The sequence below is a fragment of the Phocoena phocoena genome, chromosome 11 (assembly GCF_963924675.1).
Source record: "Phocoena phocoena chromosome 11, mPhoPho1.1, whole genome shotgun sequence".
NCBI classification, from domain to species: Eukaryota; Metazoa; Chordata; class Mammalia; order Artiodactyla; family Phocoenidae; genus Phocoena; species Phocoena phocoena.
In genome coordinates, this window is record NC_089229.1 from 52404275 (window position 1) to 52423939 (window position 19665).

General features: G+C 40.7%; 1 protein-coding gene across 2 annotated transcripts in view; it reads right to left on the reverse strand.

The window, feature by feature from the left end:
- SRGAP1 (SLIT-ROBO Rho GTPase activating protein 1) overlaps nt 1-19665 on the reverse strand; it is a 270991-nt gene that overhangs the window by 62835 nt on the left and 188491 nt on the right. For both annotated transcript variants that reach the window (XM_065888084.1, XM_065888085.1), the window contains exons 7-8: nt 12488-12709; nt 10419-10520 (exon numbers count right to left, since the gene is read on the reverse strand). In XM_065888084.1, the coding sequence (XP_065744156.1) occupies nt 10419-10520; nt 12488-12709 (324 nt within the window). The remainder of the gene's footprint in view (nt 1-10418; nt 10521-12487; nt 12710-19665) is intronic.

The window sequence follows — 19665 nt, forward strand, 5'->3', positions numbered from 1 at the left end:
ACAGGAAGTAGAGATATGTTCGATTTTTTTTGTTTGTTTTGTTTTTTTAAACAACAAAATACTGTTTAGGGAAGAAACAATAACAATCAGTGCTAGTTTAGAGGCTTAAAGAGGTCATGTGATGGAGCAAATTTTAAAAGGAGGCAAAAATTAAACAGATTTAGTTATTATTCCTGAGGATATGCAAATTGCAAAGGATAGACACTGGAAAAAAGCACATTAAAGATGATTTTTAAAATAACATTATAAGTACTTTAAGAAAGTCATGAATATATATCTATAGGCTGAATGAAGAGACTCACTATCCTGTAGGTGACATCAGTAAGATGGTAGAATTAGAGGTCCCCTATTCATACACTCCCACAACAACAATTTGGCAGCCATCCATGGACAAAAGTGCATTTGTGGGGGCTTTGGGATCCAGATAGGAGCTTGTAAAACCCTGATGGAGCCCACAACTGCCAAGGACCAATTTGAGAAAGCTGGCCCATGCCCAGGTGGCAGGCTTGCCAACTTTGGCCCTGGCTACAGACCCAGAAATAGCCTGTCCGCTTGTAGATGCAGCTACAGTCCTGTTTGGCCTTGGGCCTGCCACCAGCCCTATTTGCCAAGGGACCCAAGAGGAGTCACGCCCACCAATGTCCCAAGTAACAGGCCCGCTGACCTTAGTCCTAGATTTGGACCCTGTAGTAGCCCATGATGCAGTTCCAGTCCCTCTCAGCCCTGGTCTGGGAGCAGTGCTATTGCCCAGGGACATGCTGGGAGGCACACCTGTCCTTGCTCCCAGAGGCAGACCTGCCGACCTCGGTCCAACTGCAGATCTTGAAGTGGTCCTGTAACCTGGCTCCAGATGAGCCCCGCTGCAGTCCAGGGGGCAGTTCTGCTTGACCAGAAACCAGGCTGAAGACACGTCTATCTGTGCCCTGGGGGCAGGCCCACCAACCTCGGTCCAACTGTGGATAATGAAGCGGCCCTGTAACTTGGCTCTAACACCTCTTAGCAATGGCCTATGAGCAGTCGTACCCATCCGAGGGACCCAACAAGAGACGAGCCCATTTGTATGCCCAGAGTCAGGCCTGCCAAACTCTGTCCAATTTTGGTTTTTGAAGCAGCCCTGTAAGTTGGATCCAGTCCCTCTCGGTAGTAGTCCAAAAGCAGTCCTGCCCACCCAGGGACCAGGAGGGAGACATGCCCATCTGTGCCCCCAGAGGCAGGCCTGCAGAACTTGGTCCCGGCTGTGGACCCTACTGCAGACCTGTGACTTAGATCTAGGTGTGCTCAGCTGCAGTCCAGGGCCAGTCCTGCCCACCAGGGACCTGTCCAGTGACTTGGCAGGTGCCACACCCACCCAAGTCCTTGGTAACAGGCTCACAGACTATGGCCCATACTGTGGACCCAGCAACGGTGAATGTGATTCCTTGTCAATCGCTTTTCTTTTTTTTCAACTTCCTTCTCAGAAACAAGAGTGTCATGGTTAAATTTGGAATTATCGGGAAGAATAAAGGATGTGACAGAAGCCACCAGATACAATGGCTGGGACTATGTATTATCCCATGGGACACTCCCGATGAAGAATAACACCAGCTCTGACACACACACAAACCATGTTCATAAGTCACAAGGGGGAACATAATGAAGCAGATATGAAACAGCTAATATGAGGCTTGTAATGACTCCCCATTAGTAGCAAGGAAACACAGTTGGGTTTGGTAGAAGGAGAGGCCAAAAACATGATAAGGAATTATGAAAAACCCAAAGAACATGCTGTACTGAAGGAGTGTCCAGGTGGCCTGGACTCTGAGAGCAGATTTCTGCGGCCTTCTGTAGACTGCCTCTTTTGCCTTTCTTCTCCCAGGACATTACAATTATTAGAGAAAACAAGAAGTTTCCTTCTCCAAACACACTGATTTAGTTTTCTAGGGCTGCCATAACAAAGTGCCACACGCTGTGTGGCTTAAACAACAGAAATTTATTGCCTCATAGTTTTGGAGGCTGGAAGGCTGAGATCAAGGTGTGGCCAGGGTTGGTGCCTTCTGAGGCCATGATGGAAGGAGCTGTTCTAGCCCTGCCTCCTCGGCTTATAGACAGCCGGCATCTTCTCTCTCTGTCTCTTCATATTGTCTTCTGTGTTTCTGTGCTCAAATTTCCCCTTAACATAAGGACATCAGTCACACTGGTTAGGGCCCACCCTAATGACCTCACTTTAACTTGATTACCTCTGTGAAGACCCTATGTTCAAATAAGGTCACATTCTGAAGTACTGATGGTTAGGACTTCAACATATGAATTTGGGGGGAACACAATTCAACCCCTAACACACACCACGTTATTTCATGGCACTGTGCCTTGTACCTTGCACCTGGTGCAGGCCTATTCATCCTTTAAGACTTATCGTTCCATCTGTGAAGGTGACCCCTAGCCCTGTCCTCCCCTCCCCACTTAACTACTCTCCCTCCTTGCCACCACTGACCTTGTATGTATTTCAATTAGAGCACCGTATCCTTTCAGGCGTATTCAAAATTAGCAGAAAGAGACCACACACATATAAACTGGATTAATGCCATAGTTAATTAGCCGGGGGTACAGAAACTTCTTGCCAGCACAGGCCACAGAAGGCAGGAGCAGCGGCAGAGCACTTCCCTTGCTCCCGGTACCTTAACGGGGGGGTACAGTTGCCAGTGACCCTGTCACTGCTGGGTAAGGTGTTGCCAGATTTAGAAAAACAGTCCGATTTTTGCTGCTCTTCCCCCTGCTTTGGGGGAAGGGTCGTGGCACCATTCCAGAGGAATTCACACTAGTAACCTACACACTTGCATTTAAGGCGATGTTTACAAATACCAGGCTCTCCTGACTTCCGAACAAAATTCATTCTCAGCAACGATACAACTTAATCCAAAGAAGAGAACATCATCATTGCTTAGAGCCCTCTGAACAACATTTCTGCTTTAGTCATGTCTCAGAAAGCCTGTTTTCCTGCAGCCCATCTGGACTCTGACTTCATGACCCTTCTGGGTGAACCCTTTGCTAAGAGTGGTCTGAGGAGCGTGATCCCAAATCCATTTCTCACCAGCACCTACACCACACTGTTTCGAGGGCCTCTGTTTTCTATCTCCAGCGGGAACACCTTGAGGTCAGGGGCGGCTTATTAACTAGCACAGTGCATGGAATACAGCAGATTCTTAAGATGGCGGTGAGAATGAACTGAACGAACGGTGGAAGTTGGAGTCTTCCTCCTTCCAAATTGCTAAGACGCCAGAGGAATGCTCAGCGCACACCAACAACGTGGGCTCTCCTTGCTGACAGTCATCCTGAGCTCTGCCATTTTCTTCCAGATGCCCTACCCCATCAATCACTTTTAGACACTTTCTAGAAACTCTCTTCATTCTGCTTGGTATCTTCTGGATCAAGGCCCTCCCTTCAGTGAGTTAAGGCTTATTTGAAACAAACAAACAAACAAAACACACGCGCGCGCGCACGCACGCACACACACACACAGAGCTTCTAACAACAGGCGTTTCCAGTGAGAAACAGTTGATCCTGTTTTCAATTTTGGCCGAGATGATGCTATCATTTAAGGGATAAATGGCAGTTTTCTTTTGTTTGGGCTTTTACTGTCAACCTCATCAGTAGAAGGTTTCAGACAAGTAAGAACCACTTAAGTTAAAACGAAGTTAAAACCACACAAGTCATCAGACATAGCAATAATGATTAAGTGGTTATCAAGCTTCACTTCTTAAGCCAACTGCCCCTAAGGGTTTGATCAATGATGTATATGACTTGAGATTCTGCCACAGTCATCGATTGCTATTATGGGAAATTTGATGGGGGGAAATGTGATTTTTCTACCCTAAGTAGAAATGTAAGCAGATAGGTTAGGGGGTCCCTGGAGAAAGAGAACCAGGAATGGATGGCTTTCTTGACATGAGAGAAGCCATTTTAGCCGAAGCCATTTTGTGATCTAAGCCTGGCCACAATGCTTGCCCTTGAACAGGTCTCAGTAACCAAGGATCTCAAGGGAACAAAGGAATGCAGGAACAGAGAAAAGGCAGTCAAACAATAGGCAGTGATAAAGCAGAGTCCTAGTTCCTCCTCAAGGGATATACATAATATATCTTTGAGCTCTGCAGGAACTAAGGCCCCTACCCAGGTGGAGGACGGAAAGAGGATGTTGACCCTCCTGACCTCAATCAACTAAACTTGGACTCTGTTGACTTTTGCCCCCAGTTCTATGCTGAATTCTCCTCTGCTCAAACCTCTTCAGGAATATGCATGTACCTTTAGCTTAAAAATTCCCCAATTCTTGCTGTTGGGGAGTCATTGCTTTGGGAAAGATGCCCGGTATTCTCCTTACTTGCTGCAAGTAATAACAAATCCTTCCTTCTCCTGCGCTTTGGCTTGGTTGTGTCTTTTGGCTACACTCCCACCAAGAGGTGAACCCAGTTTTCGGGTAACAGAAAGTTAAAACCAAGATATCTCTTACTTCCCTCAATTACCCATGCCATGAAAATTATCTCACATGTTTGCCTAAAATCTTGTTCATTATTGTTGAAAATATCCTGTGTAAGGATTATATTTGGGAATAGTCTGTGAAATACTCCCTAGTAAACTGTTGGTGAAAGATTTTAAGTGGTGCTAGGAAAATTTATATGTTCATTAAACATTGTTACAAATTAACTGAGGAATTAATTACAGACTACTCTCTTTTCTATTCCCTTCAGGGGGATAAATCTACTATAACCTAAGAGAAATTAGTTGTTTTATGTGTGAGAAGGTTTTACTCATAGCACAGAAGTGACATGCTTACGAAAGCTCTGTTTTCTGGAGCAAATATTGGGACAAAGGGTCTGAAAATGGGGCAAACTACTTAAAAATAAGGCTGTCCTAGGGCTTCCCTGGTGGCGCAGTGGTTGGGAGTCCGCCTGCCGATGCAGGGGACACGGGTTCGTGCCCCGGTCCGGGAGGATCCCACATGCCGCGGAGCGGCTGGACCGGTGAGCCATGGCCGCTGAGCCTGTGCTCCGCAGCGGGAGAGGCCACAGCAGTGAGAGGCCCGCATACTGAAAAAAAAAAAAAATTCAAAAAAAAAAAAAATAAGGCTGTCCTAAAGAAAAGAAAGGCCTAATTGCTTTACTTATGCAATTCATTTTCCTTTTCTTTGGCTTTGATAAAGGTGAGACAGGAGGGAAGGGGGCAGGGCACAACCGTTAAAAGAATGACACAGCCATTGAGGATATGACAAAAACTGGTTAGAACCAACTAGGCCCAAGATGGCAGAAGATACAACTCCCAGCAGACCTTGAGCCTCATTAGATGCTCACTGTAATACACTAGCATATGCCAAACAACACTCCCACAGGCGCCATGACACTTCTGAGGGCTACCATAAGGGCCAAAAAGTGGAAGTGCGTGGTGGCCCAATTCCTGGGAATCCCTGCCCCTTCCCCAAAATAGAATATCCCTCCCACTTGTTAGCCTATGAAATTTCCCAGCCCCAAAAAACTAATCACCCTGGGCTGCTTCTGACACAACAGCATTCTGCCTATGGAATGTGCATCTCTCTAAATGAACTCTTTCACTTTACCTTGGCTCACTTTTGAATTCTCTCCTGTGTGAAGCCAAGGACCCTCACTTGGCAGCCTGTCCCAGGAACTCACCTGAAACCTGGGACATGACCATTCTCCTGCAACAAAGGGAGGAATGAGGAACTCTAAGGAAAGGGAAATGTGATCTATGGGGAATTACTCCAGAGGCTAGCTTTGAAAGAAAGGAGCCACAGCAATGACCCCCTAAGCTGAAATCCCTACAACAACGGTTAAAAGTAAATTTTTTCCTTCCCTTCCCTTTCCTTCCTTCTTTCTTTCTTTTCCCTTGCAGTTTTATTGAGATATAATTGACAGGGCAATAATAAAGTCTACAGCATACTGATTTGACTTAACATACGTCACGAAATGATGACCAAAATAAGTTTAGTGAACATCCATTATCTCACCGATACAAAATAAAAAAATTAAAAAGGATTTACTCTCAACAAATTTTACACATAACACACAGCAGTGTTAATTATATTAACCATGTTGCACATTACATCCCTAGTAATAATTTATCTTATAGCTGGAAGTTTGTACCTCTTGATGACCTTCATCCAACTCCCCCTCTCCCCTCTCTTTTACTATAATTTGGTCTGTTTTTGTAGTATAATTGACATACAGCACCGCGTTAGTTAGTTCCTGGCGTACAACATAGTGATCTGAAACTTCTACACATTACAAAATGATCACCATCTTAAGTCTAGTTACCATCTGTCACATTTCACAAAGATATCACATATTTATTGACTATATTCCTCATTCTGTACATTTCATCCCTTTGACTCATTTATTTTGTAACTGGAAGTCTGTACCTCTTAATCTCCCTATTTCACTTGAATGGTAAACTTTCAGAAAGTGGACATGGCTGTGTAACATTAGGTTGGACTTTGGAAACTGTGTATAGTGAGAAAGGTATAAATGATCATTTCGATTTAGGTTGCTTTCAAAGTGTTGCCTTTAAAAATAATGTTTATTAAGGTTTCACTTCAAAGTTTTAATAAAAAGTTATACTTTTAAGTAAAAAAAAAAAAAAAAATTGGGGAATAGAGTTGTGTGGGCAGCAGTCCCTGCTGTAATTCTATGGGCACAATACACAGCGAACCTAATAATATATATTTGTGGACCGGCTGACTGGAAGTGGGACTCATAAGGCTAAGGTATCACCGACGCAAGTTCACAGCATCATGAAACTGAAAGCTCATTTTAAAAGGTTTAACAGGCAAAGGTAAAGTTTCTTTACATTTGAACTTCACAGTTCATTTACTGTGAAGTGACAGTAAATGTCACAATCCATTATGAATCTGCATCAACCACAAATTTTATCAAGCCCGTCTCAAGCCTTTACTTCCAACTTTTACTACTTACAAGTATACTCAGGCCATTTTACAAATGCACACTGCTCTCTTCTCTTTGTTTTAAGGCAAGTGCTGCAAAATCAACTATCTTCCAGGGCCAAGTAATGAAAATAGGCAAGTGGGCTGAGTGGGGCGTATGGCAAATAGGAAGCACGTGCTCTGCGTCTAAGGGGAGTATGTACTCCTCAGCTCAAGCCAGTAATTGTCCTATAGAAATGCAGGTCTAGTATGAGAAGATCTAATTGTTTTGAAGCTGAAAATCCACATTTTTATGCAAAACTTCCAATTTTTTTTTTTTTTTTTTTTTTGGCGGTACGCGGGCCTCTCACTGTTGTGGCCTCTCCCGTTGCGGAGCACAGGCTCCGGACGCGCAGGCTCAGCGGCCATGGCTCACGGGCCCAGCTGCTCCGCAGCATGTGGGATCTTCCCAGACCGGGGCACGAACCCGTGTCCCCTGCATCGGCAGGCGGACTCTCAACCACTGCACCACCAGGGAAGCCCCCAAACTTCCAATTTTTAAATGACAATAACAATTAAAAAAATCAAGCACTGTAGAGCAAACAAAATTTGTCCATGGCCAGACATGGTCTGTGGGCTCTTAGCATGGAAACTCCCTTCTTAGAAGGCCTCCTACAGTTTCAAGGGGTGTCCATTATTTATAGTTGTCTAAGATTTGGTGAAAAGGTTCATGTTCTATTTAGCTGCCCTCTCTATGCTTTTGTAAGCTTGGATGAAATTTTCCCTCAACTTTGATCTTTTCACTGGGCAGTCATAATTATTTTTAGTTAATTAAACTCTTTCCAATAAATGTTGGACTTTATGAGTATGTGTGTGTACACACACACACACATACACACACAAGTTTGTGCAGAGGCAGAGAATTACATAAATTTTGCATGTGTTTCTTTACTTGTATATTTTGCTTTGACACCAAGGTGTCAATTTCCTGTCCTCCTATCAGTGGAAGATCAGAGGCAAATTCCTTATTCATGGTGGAGAAAAGTGCTACACAGGGGCTCCAAATCAGCAATGATTGCTATGTTGTTCCCAAGTTAGGTCTCTTATTTTTCACATTGTATAAACGACTTGTTATAGACTACTTCTCCACTAGACACATGCTAACTGTAACTTATTCATCTCTGTACTTTCCACACCTGGCAAAATATGTGGAATAGTATAAGTCGCTCAATAAATATTTATTTTACTGAAATGAACTGACCCACAGCATCAAAACTCCTTAAGTTTGTTCTCAATGCCTCTCGTCACACGATTTCAGCTTCACCTTCAGCTCATCCCCAAGGAGAACCTGGGTGATAACCAAACTGCTCTGTTCTCCAACCTTGAAAATATATTAAAACCTCTTTCCCTCCTTCTATACCTATGAAGTCTACTGGTTGCCACAAATCCAATTTAAATCTTACTTTCCTTGGGAATCCCATTCTACTACAGTGAATCTGTTCCATCTCCAAGAATCATAAACCACTTGTCATGCTCAGAAGAAACATCAGGACAATCCAATTCATTTGTTTCTACAGTAAATTTTGAAAAATTAGCCCTCAGAAAGCACTGTCTGCCCCTATCAGGTTATAAAGATACTGTGCTTCTCCACATTATGCCCAAACAGGAAGACTAGGGTCACAAACTCAAAGGGCTGCAGAGGCCAGACAGGTTACATAAATGGACTAGTCCAATGTAAGAAAATCAGGACTGAACGACTAGGGCAAAGTGGAATTCGAGTACCCCAGCCTTTCCCTTCATGAAGCAACACAGGGGCTAGAGTCCCCACACTTTCCTGTTTTTAACAGGCCCAAATTGTGTGGAGCCAAACCAAACAGGTCTGTGGGCCGCCAGTCTCGACCTTGTGTATCATACACTATTTTCCTAGAGTTTAGAGACCATTTCCAAATAAAACCACGAGAGCTTATGCATGGAAAAAAAACTGGAAGTCACTAGGCGTACAAACCCTAGGTCTAACAGGATCCAGTAAACTGCATTAAATGAGTATTTTGTGATGCCTTTGCCAAGACCCTGAGCTCTAACGACACCTCAAAGAGAGCAACAGCTTCCCTTCGGGAAGTTTCATTAGGGGGACTTTACACAGAGACTGAAATCTTAATCACAATGGTTGCATCTTATATACACATGTTTGAATAAGGGGTGGTTTGGTTCTTCCAGAAAGACCAGAAACCAGAAAGGCTGCAATGGGTTTTCACCAAATGCTACTGGTCTAAGAAACATGACACTCTTTTTTAACAGAAACAAACACACATTCACATAATTCAAGACATCTCAGTGGAATCAGAATAAAAGAGGGTACTAAAGTGAATTTTGACCATTTATTTTATCAAGGGCATATCGTTGTTTTTTTCCTTTCTGTCCCACACTTCTTCTTTTGGAAATTGTTTGTCTCTAGAAATACCTATTTCTGCTGGGGCTGTCAAACGGTTCTATGAATGGGCACAGGATCTAAGCTGGCCAATGAAAAAAATCCCATTTCCTGGCTGTAATAGTTGGACCAAAAGTATGCATGACTTAAGTCAGGCCAATGAAAGACCTTATTTCAGAGATAAGGATGTTGGGATGAGGTGAGATGGTAAACTGTAGGGACCACGTAGTCCTGGATCTCCCGATACAGGACATGGGGAGGGACTTCCTACCAACACACATGAAGATACCACTTCAAAGTGATGAAAAGAGATTCCTGGTAACTATCATCTGGACACAGATCCAATCACCACTGAGGCTACTGCAAACACTGACCAGTACGTAAACTTTGTGACTTGACCAAGCGTGATTTGGGTTCCTGTAAGTTACATTTGAGTGCCTTGACTAACACAAGAAACATTTGTGGTTCCTATTTTTATTTAAGTAGAACATGGACCCAATAAATCAATTTCAGAAACAGGCTGAACTGTACGACTGCTTTCTGGCTCAACATGTATTTATAATTCACATTTTATGTTCTATCCATTTAAATCCGGTAATGTCGGCAAATAAACAGTTTTATATTCCCATTCAAGTACTATGATTTTTGTACTCATAATTATATCAGTAATGCCATATTCAGTTCCAAAAACCTAGAAACTACAAAAAAGCATAAAAAAGGACTTAATTTCAAAAGTTAGGATTAAATGAACATGTCAGACATCTCTTTCCACACATTCATGTAGATTCTTGAACACATATGTTGAATTTGATAATCTATTGGGAACTACTTTCAGTATTTAAGAATTTAAGAATAAAAGGTGTGTTTATATGTGTATGCAGTGAATCCCTGGTAAAGTATTCATTTATGGTAGAATACAGAACCTTTGCATTTATCTTCTACAAGGAGTACTTCAGGAACTCTGATCTAGCTGAAAATGCAGGATGGAGAGATTGCAGTTACAATGTTAAATTCCCTTAGGTCGTGTGAAACTGTCTTCCAGTTTACATTAGAATTCATTTTACTTGTGAGGGCAGAAAGCATGCTTACCTCCTCGTTCTCAATCTTGAGCGTGGCCAGTCGGGACTGCAGCTGCTGGTACCTGAGCATAAGCTCTGCCTGGACCGGCTGCTGCGCGCTGACCTGACACACCTGATGGGGAATCAGAAACCACGGTTACAACAGGGAGCCGTCCAGCTAGCCTCCAGGTGCACAGTTCTCCCATTTAAAGGCTGCATGAATCAGGCGGATCCCCTCAAGATTCCAATTACATATTTTACTTTTAACAGCCGCCTCAAAACTTCAGTCTTAAATATGAACTTGTTATGTAAGTGGCAAGAGCAGAATGCAGCTGCTTGGCCTGGATATGACTGGGAAAAAAGCAGCAGTGGGAAGCACCCCTCTAAGAATGTGGTGGTTGCTGGAGATGGAGCTCTGATGCTGCCGTCTACCTGTGGAATAAGTTATTGTGCAGAGTGTGGCGGATGATCCAAGTGTACGGTCATGCAGGCAGGCAGCAGAGCCTGCTGGTTACAGTCAGCTGGGTGACTACAGTAAGTTACTAAACCTCAGTTTCCTTATCTGTAAAATGGGGATAGTAAGAGTACCTACGCCATAGGGCTGCGGTGGGGATGAAATGGGATGATGTACATAAAGCACTTAGAACACTGCCTGGCACACAGTGAAAACTCAGAAAAAGTGAATAACTGTTTTCTGTATCTTCAACCATGGCTTGTCTTGCCAATTTTCAGCCAAATCATGTGATTCACCACGAAACTGAGGAAGCCACCTGTCTTAGGCTTTGGTAGAAAGATATCTTGGCCATGATCTCAATTATGGATAAGGTCAAAATTAAGAGCCTTTTAATTATATTAAAATCAGACTAGAAATGAACAATTTCTTTTCATCTTTCTCATCACAGAAATGGTCTCAGCAAATGAGAGTTTCCTTTTATGGAGTCTCCAAGACATCGTAGAGATTATTGCTTCCTGGCAGAACTGGCCATAAAAAAGGGCAGGAGACTTACTATATTAAAATAATAATAGTTAAAAAAAAAGTAACAACTTTTAACCCAACTGAAATAACTTGTTTGTGACATTTTATCATTCTGTGTTTAATACATCCATCCGTAACTGAAAGATTAAAACCATTTGGTTTTAGAAACATAACTCTGGGTGGGATAAGCCACTCGCCTGTCAAATTCGTGTGCTATTGGCATAAAGACTGCTTACCATTTTTAATCAAGTAATTCACTCTATCAAATCAAGCAAAAATAAAATTAGGTTAGAAATATATCAGGTACATACATATACATATTATAAGTCTTAACATTAGGTGTTTCAGAGAAAATACGACATTAAAGAAGAAATCTGCCATGGAAATTATAAGTACGCCTATTTTTAAAAACATACTGTCACCACAATAAGCTAAAATTGAGTTTTTAATCTAGGAGTACTGTTTTGCACAGCTGGGACACCAAGTGCTATAGAGCATGCTCCATTATTGGTTCTTCTTGTTTCCCCCTGTTCACAGACAATATATCTCTGTAACTCGTAAATGGTTTAAATGGAGTTTTTCCCTTGCATAAAATAGGACAGAAAGCTAAACTCATATAAAGAACCTAAGATAGAATACATCCTTTCTAATGCTCGTTTTACCAGTTTGGAGGTAACTTGAGTCTTAAAAAAATGGTTTGTATCTCTTTTCCTGTCTTCCATTTTCCTGCCATTTATAATTATTTTTCTTTACAGAGATCTTTAAATCGGGATTATAAGAAGTCTTCAGACAGATTCTATTGGGCCAAGAAAACGCTTTGTTTTGAACTTAAATCTGAATGTCTTGAGGTGGAGAAAGAATTCTTTAACTATCCTGCAACAGTGCAGTGCTTACACCCAGGTGAGTTTGCACCTCTATTTCTTTGGCCTCTGGAGGCATTAGAGTGTTTGATCATTGCTTTAAAAGGTGGTAGTGGCTGATTGTTGAGAGTATTGTGCTAAGATCCCATGCAAAGGCAGGCATGAGAAGACAACTGGGAATTTTTACAACTGCTGGGTACAGCAGGGGAAGAGTAATGTAAGTTAAGAGACAATTCATTAGCTTTAAGATAATCAATTACTGACCTCATCACCCATGTGAGACTGAAACTCAAACTTCATTGGTGGACAGAACGCAGCAGGGTACATCTCCATGAATCTCTGCTTATCGCTCCTGGGCTCCAAATTGTCAACTGCATTCTCAATAATGTCCAAGCCTTCGTGTCTGGAGGTTTCAAGGTTATACTCCGCAGAGAGATATGTTCTCAGGGCTCTGTTTAGACTTGCATGGTAGCCAAGATCACAGCACTTAAAAAGTAAGAGAACACCACATATAAAAATTAACTCAAAATGGATCACAACTTAAATGTGACAGCTAGAACCATAAAATTCTTAGGAGCAAACCTTCATTACCTTGCATTAGGCATTGGTTTTTTGGATATAGTATCAAAAGCACAAGCAACAAAAGAAAAAATAAATTGGGTTTCATCGAATTTGAAGACTTTTGTGCTTCAAAGGGCACTATCAAGTAAAAAGATAACCCACATCACGGGAAAAATATTTTGCAAATCATGTTATCTGATAAGGAATTTGTATCTAGAATATATAAAGAACTCTGGTAACTCAATAATAGACAGACATATAGCCCAATTTAAAAAAATGGGCAATGGATCTGCTAGGTATTTCTTAAAAAATACATATACAAATTGTCGAAAGCATATGAAAAGATGCTCAACATCATCTGTCATCAGGGAAATGCAAATCAAAACCACATGTGATACCACTAGGATGGTTAAAATAAAAAAGACAGGAAATAACAAGGATTGGGGAGGATGTGGAGAAACTGGAACCCTCGTACACTGCAGATGGGAATGTAAAATGTTGCAGTCACTTTGGAAAAGAGTCTGGAAGTTTGTCAAAGGTTAAACATATGACTTGGCAATTCCATTCCTAGGACTATATAAAAAAGAGATAAAGCATATGACTTGGCAATTCCATTCATAGGAATATATAAAAAAGAGATAAAACTTGTACATGAATGTTTCCCGCAGTATTATTAATAGCTGAAAAGTAGAAACTAAGTATCCATCAATAAATGAATAAACAAAACATTTTCAGCCATAAAAAGGAATGAAGTACCGATACATGCTACAACATGGGTCAGCCACACATTGTATGACTCCATTGATATGAATATCCAGAATAGGCAAATTTATAGAGAGAGAAGGTAGATTAGTGGTTGCCTAGGGCTGGGGGATGAAGGAATTAGGAAGTGATGGCTAAGGGGTGCAGGATTTTTCAGAGTAATGAAAATGTTCTAAAATTGATTGTGGCAACATATACACAACACTGTGGATATAATAAAAGCCAACTGTGGATTTTTAATGGGTTAAATGTATGGTATGTGAATAATATCTCAATAAAGCTATTAAAAAATAAAAGAAGCAAAATCAAATACAGAAAAGAAATAATGAAAAAAGAGCTTTCAAGTTTGTTCATGCATACTGAGATTGATACAGCGATCTACTGAAATCCTTCTGGGATGCAAACATACTAACTGTAGTATTTTGGTGTTTGTATAATTTACTGAAGACAACAACAATCTGTACTCTTTCTGAAATGGGAAAAACAGGTTTGAATCTGCCAAAACAGCCCAGGAATGCCTTCTGTCTTATCTCTAAAATAAAATTTTTCAATAAGAAATGACTGGCCAAAGTCCTTTTATCAGAGACAGAATTTTGTTTAGTATTCCTAGGAATACAAGGGCTTTGGGCTTCGATCTTCACTATCTTTAATTTGTATTTATTTATTCATATTGCATTTTAAGAGAATATAATTTTAAAAACAATGTAACTCTGGATACTAGTCAGTTATAAATTACTGACAGAATTTTAAATTTGTACATAGAAGCAATATAAATCTCTTAAAGAGAAAACAAGTGGTTTTAAAGGTACAAAATCAGGTCATCCCTATATTGTTCTAATGAAGTTCAATCAATTCAATTTGATTCAATTCAACTCAGCTCACTAATTGGCCATCTACAGATGCCTGGGCATTTGCTAGGCTCCAGGAATATGAAAACTGGAACACAGTAAAATGTAATCTCCATTCTCAAGGAATTCAAGTATAAGTTGTTCGTCAGTTTGCTACTAAAATAGTAGAAGGGTGCAAAGGACACAACTTGTCTTATGTTTTATGAAGGTACAGACTTAATCACTGACCTGTCCTTAGAAATGCCAACACATTTAATTCCACCCTCACCCTCCAACTTCATAATGCTTAAATTTGGGATTTTTACATAAACGTATTATAAAATCTTGGCTTTCAAAGTGTGGTCTGTGGACCAGCAGCAAATGCAGACTCCTGGGCCCCACCCCTGATTCACTGAATTAGAATCTGAAGTTAAAAAAGAAATACGCACGTTGATTCACATACACACTAAAGTTTGAGAAGCACTGCACTGAAACAATCAAGTAAAAGGGTCTTGAACCCTGTCCTTCAGGGGTGCCATTTCTCCAAACAGGCCAGAGAATCGACTTAAGATCACTTGATTGAAAAAAGCAGACAGTAGCTGCCACAACACAATTACAAATATAAGCAAAACATAGTTGCGAGATGCAGCAATCAGTCTCCGCATTAATACATTTCCAGTGGAATCAGCTGCACTCAAATACAGAGACTGATTTTCAGTTAATTAAAAAATTCTAGCCTCAGATGAGCAAAGTCCTCTTTTATTCCTCTTACTCCTCAAAATCCATAATGGTTCTGTGTAGCAGCTTTATACACCTCAGAGGGACTGAAAAATTATTCTTTCAATAACACCTCATTGTATGAAAACATAAATTTGTGAAGGAAATGGCCTCATTTCTTTGAGATGTACCAGTGCTTCAAAACACCCTACTATTCTGAAAGAGGGCAGATTCAACTTGATTATAATGAAGTAGATCACACAAGCTCCTTTACTTTATGAGTACTGATCCCAACGGGACTTAACAGAAAATTGATAATGAGAGGAAACAACCCAGAGAAAAGCCTTTTCTTCCCCCCAACAAAAACCAAGTCTCTTTTCAATTTAAAAGAGAAAGGAAAAAAAAGAATAATGAAGGAAAAAGAGGAAGAAAAAGAAAGAAATTCAACCCCAACTACCCACTTGAATTACAGCTCTGAAAAATACATACCAAATTTTCATTACTTCCAGACTTAGTTCACTATTTCTAAGTGTGGCTTCTTTGGGGAATAAATGTCAAGATTTCAAAAGTACCAGTGCATGTTTCCACACGCAGTTCAGCCACACAAAGTTGGTGAGTCTGGTCCCAGTAAGACACCCCTTATTTCACTGTTGTTTCCTAATAATTTGGGGAGAAGCATGCATGTGGCTTCGTAATCAACCCAGGGGCCTCCCTGGGTGTCTTCTGGACTTTGAGAACTTAGTAGGTTTCTGTGATGAGCTTTGATGGAAAATTTCCTTCTCTGACCTCTACCAATACTTTCCAGTCTGTGAGGTCATGTAACTGGCATGATTTTGTTACTTGTGATATGCAGCTTTTTCTACACTGTAGGCTTTTTAACCATCCAGAATTTAAAAAGAAACAAGAAACAGCAATAAAATTCTTTTTCAAGGTCTCCTGAGACAGCAAGACCTGTCACAGTCATTTTTTTTTTTTTTCTAAACTGGAAGCTAAAATGACACTGGATATGTTAGGATTCAAGATACTTGGTTAAAAGGCCTAAAGTAATTCTATGGAGCTTATGAATTATTAATGACAATACGAAGAGCCAGCTTCTACACAAAGAGTTGAATTATAACCCAAGTGCCCAAGTGCATTTAATGATGTAAATACATAAGAAACCAATAAAATATTTCATGAAAACAAAACAGTATTGTTCTGATGGATGAAAAACTCTGAATGGATATATTAAATTATGGATTAAAGCTGGGGAAGGAAAGACTGTTAGAAGTCGAAGGCTGTATTTTTTTTTTTAATATCCTAAGAGCTGCCAAGATAGATTCCACTAGGCATTAGTCTGTATCACCACAGTAAGGCTAATTTCCTTAGGCTAAAGTGTTGCAAATAGTATTAAAAAAATGAAGATGAAATCTAGGTACTGAGGCCAGTGACAAATACTTTTTCTTGTCCCAAAGGCTGAGAGATTGGTTCAAGTATACTTGGTGGGTATAATGTCAGGGTGTCAGGTATAACTGGATCATAGCTGTTCAGGGAGACAACTTTGTTTTTTTGAAATAAACTCCATGACATGAGAAGCCCTAGTGGGGTAGAAGTTTGGGCTTAGATGGGATTACCATAATGGAAAACAAGTCCTACATACATGCTCCCATGCTTCCATGTAACAGCCAATGTCATGTGCAGGGCAGCCCAGGAAGTGGCTGGAGGGCAGCCCCGAGCCTGTATGTCACTCCAGAATTAAGTGGTTGTCACGAGAATGGAGAGGGAAGAAATCCTGAAGTATTCGGTCTTCACTTCATCACTCCTGCCTCTGTCTGAGAAGCTTCCATGATCTTTTCTTGTGGCTCCTATCCCTGGCTTTTAAAAAGTTTGGCTTTGACCATTCCAGAACCATGGATATTGTGTAAAGACTCAGTCTGCCCCTTCTTTTCAGTCTTTCTGAAAAATAGTGCAACCCAAGCAAACTGAACTGCAAAATACAGCTTTCACATGACCATGGGTAGCTTTCAAAGACCAGAAATAGACACTCTCAGAGCTTTTACAGTAGATGTCAAGGAAGAAAGTTGATTTCTCCTGTGTAAGTATCTTTGTCCTTCACTAATTTCTTCTCTAGCTATTCAGTACCTCAGGCAAGATACCGCAAACACATTTTGTGAGACAGAGGCATCTCGTGGAATTGAACTGTATGTCTAAATTACAGGCAACTTTTACACACCTGCTTTCACCTCTGGGTTCCTGATGGTCCATAGCTGACAATTTAATTTTTGCTGCTACTTTAACTGCAGCTGAGCATTTAGCCAAACTTGTTTTGAGTTTCTCTTTAGCATGGAAAAGGTCAAAATGGTACATCGGTGTGATACCAATGGATACAAAGTAGGAAACAGGAGAAGGAGAACAGAGGTTGCATAGCCTGAGCCAATGAGTAGGCTGAATAATCTTTTGTTGCCTAATACAGCTCCCACCCACAGGGGCAATTATTTCCTTCAGAGGAGCTGCTACTGGACTCATTTTTTTCCCAGGCCAAATCTCTGTAACTACCCTGAATCAAATCACAAGAGAGGAGAGAGAACAATAAACCAAGCCTCAATTAATACAGGTCAGGTGATACATGCTATGGAGAAAAAAGTCAGAGATACACGGAGTGCTAGCGGGAAGGGCATTGCTCTTTTATATAGGGCAGCCGGGTGTCACATGAATGTAAAGGAGGAGTATTGTAAAGCTCTGGAAGAAAGAGTGCTCTAGACAAAAACGAGAAAGGCCCCAGGCAAGAAAAAGCTTAGTGGGTCTGGGTAAGAGAAAGGCCTGTGTACCTGAAGCATGGTGACTAAGGGGAAAGTTGCAGGAGATGACACTGAGTGGCAGGTGGGTGCCAGTTCACATAGCATCTTAGTGAATAGTTTGGATTTTATTCTAATGGAGAGTTTTAAATAGGGATTACAGGTCTGATTTATCTTTTTTTTAATACTTTGGTTGCTTGGGAAGAGAATGAACTATTGCTTGGAAGGTCTTAGTGCTAAGTTGGACATCCTAGGAAGCTGTTGCTTCCTAAGTGCAGACAAGAGATGAAGAGGCTTTGTCTCAGAGACCGAGAGCGCAAGTAGTGAGAAATACCAAGGTTTGGGATATTTTGGACGTAGAGATGATAAGATATGCTGATGCGTTTATACGTGGGGAATGAGAGAACTGGGTTTTTGGCTTGGGCCACTGGGTGGAAAGTGGTACCATTTTCTGAGATGTAAACAATGGATAAGAAAAAGTTGTTACATGTGTGAAGGATGATGATGACAGTAGGGGTAAATGTTCAAGGTGTCTACAGACATCTGGTTAGAGATGCCCAGGAGGCAGTGGATATGCAAATCTGAAGCCCAGGAATATGATTAAGGCTGGTGAAAAAAAATCTAGGAACCATCAGATAGTATTTAAGGCAAGGGACCGAGAGAAAAAGAAACAAAGGATCATGCCTTAGGCAACTTTCACAACATTCAAAGGTACAGCCAAGATGGAAAAGCGAGCACTGGAGCCTGAGAAAGTGCAGCCTATGCGGCAGGTGGATGCACTTTCTTTAACAAAGGCCCACAGCATCTCCATTGGAAGGAATGTTTAAAGCCATCCACTTCGGTCAACCAACTCATTTCAGTTTTTAAATACCCTTTCTTCCATGAAGGGATAAAAACACGCATACGTCCGTTTACATGATAACTACACTGTCCTAACCCATCTAACATCATCTCTTTATAATCTTCCTGATAAGAGTTCAGGCCTAATGGAGACTACAATATTAAAATTTGGCAGGTTTTCATAGATAAATTTTGATACTATTATGTAGTGGGGGAAAAGTCAAACTAATTAAGAAAAATCTGAACTCTGAATAAAATGCTTTTCAATTAAAAATATGTCCCTAGAGACAAAAGGATAGCTGATTATTTAGAAATGATAAAATAAACATGGCATGCGGTATACAGTGTAACCTAACTTCAATCTTATTCTGTAGAAATGGCTAATAAAACACATGACAGAAATCTCTACCAAGAAAATTAGCTGGAATAGGGGATTTTCTATGGCAATATTCCATAATAGTAACAAAGATTTATCCTTCAAGCTTCAAAGTGACCTGCAAACTTTTACAGGGAGTAATTGGAGACTGTGAAACTGTACTGTAAGGATGACAAACACTTTATTATTATAGGGCAGGTGCTCAGGGACAAAGCACTAATAGAATCTTACTGTTGAGGATTTTGTTTCTCTGACTACCTTTTGAGGGTGGGTAGGTGTGGAACTGGACTGAAAGAGGTTATATTACCAGTTCTGCAATCTTAAAACCAGTTGGTTTAAGAATTTCAGATATACAGAGTAGTGAATATGATTATAGATCAGAGATTCCTAGCATTAAGACTTGTACTCTCCCCAACTCTTTTTTCTTAGCAAATCATAATCACTTGAAAATTTCAGCATTCAATCACAAATATATTTGTTGCCTGTATGATTTTTCTTCTTGTTGTAATACATCCTAATTTTTACAGAATAATAGTTATAGTCTCTTCTGCACTTAACGCTGGGAATATTTAATGATAACAGATA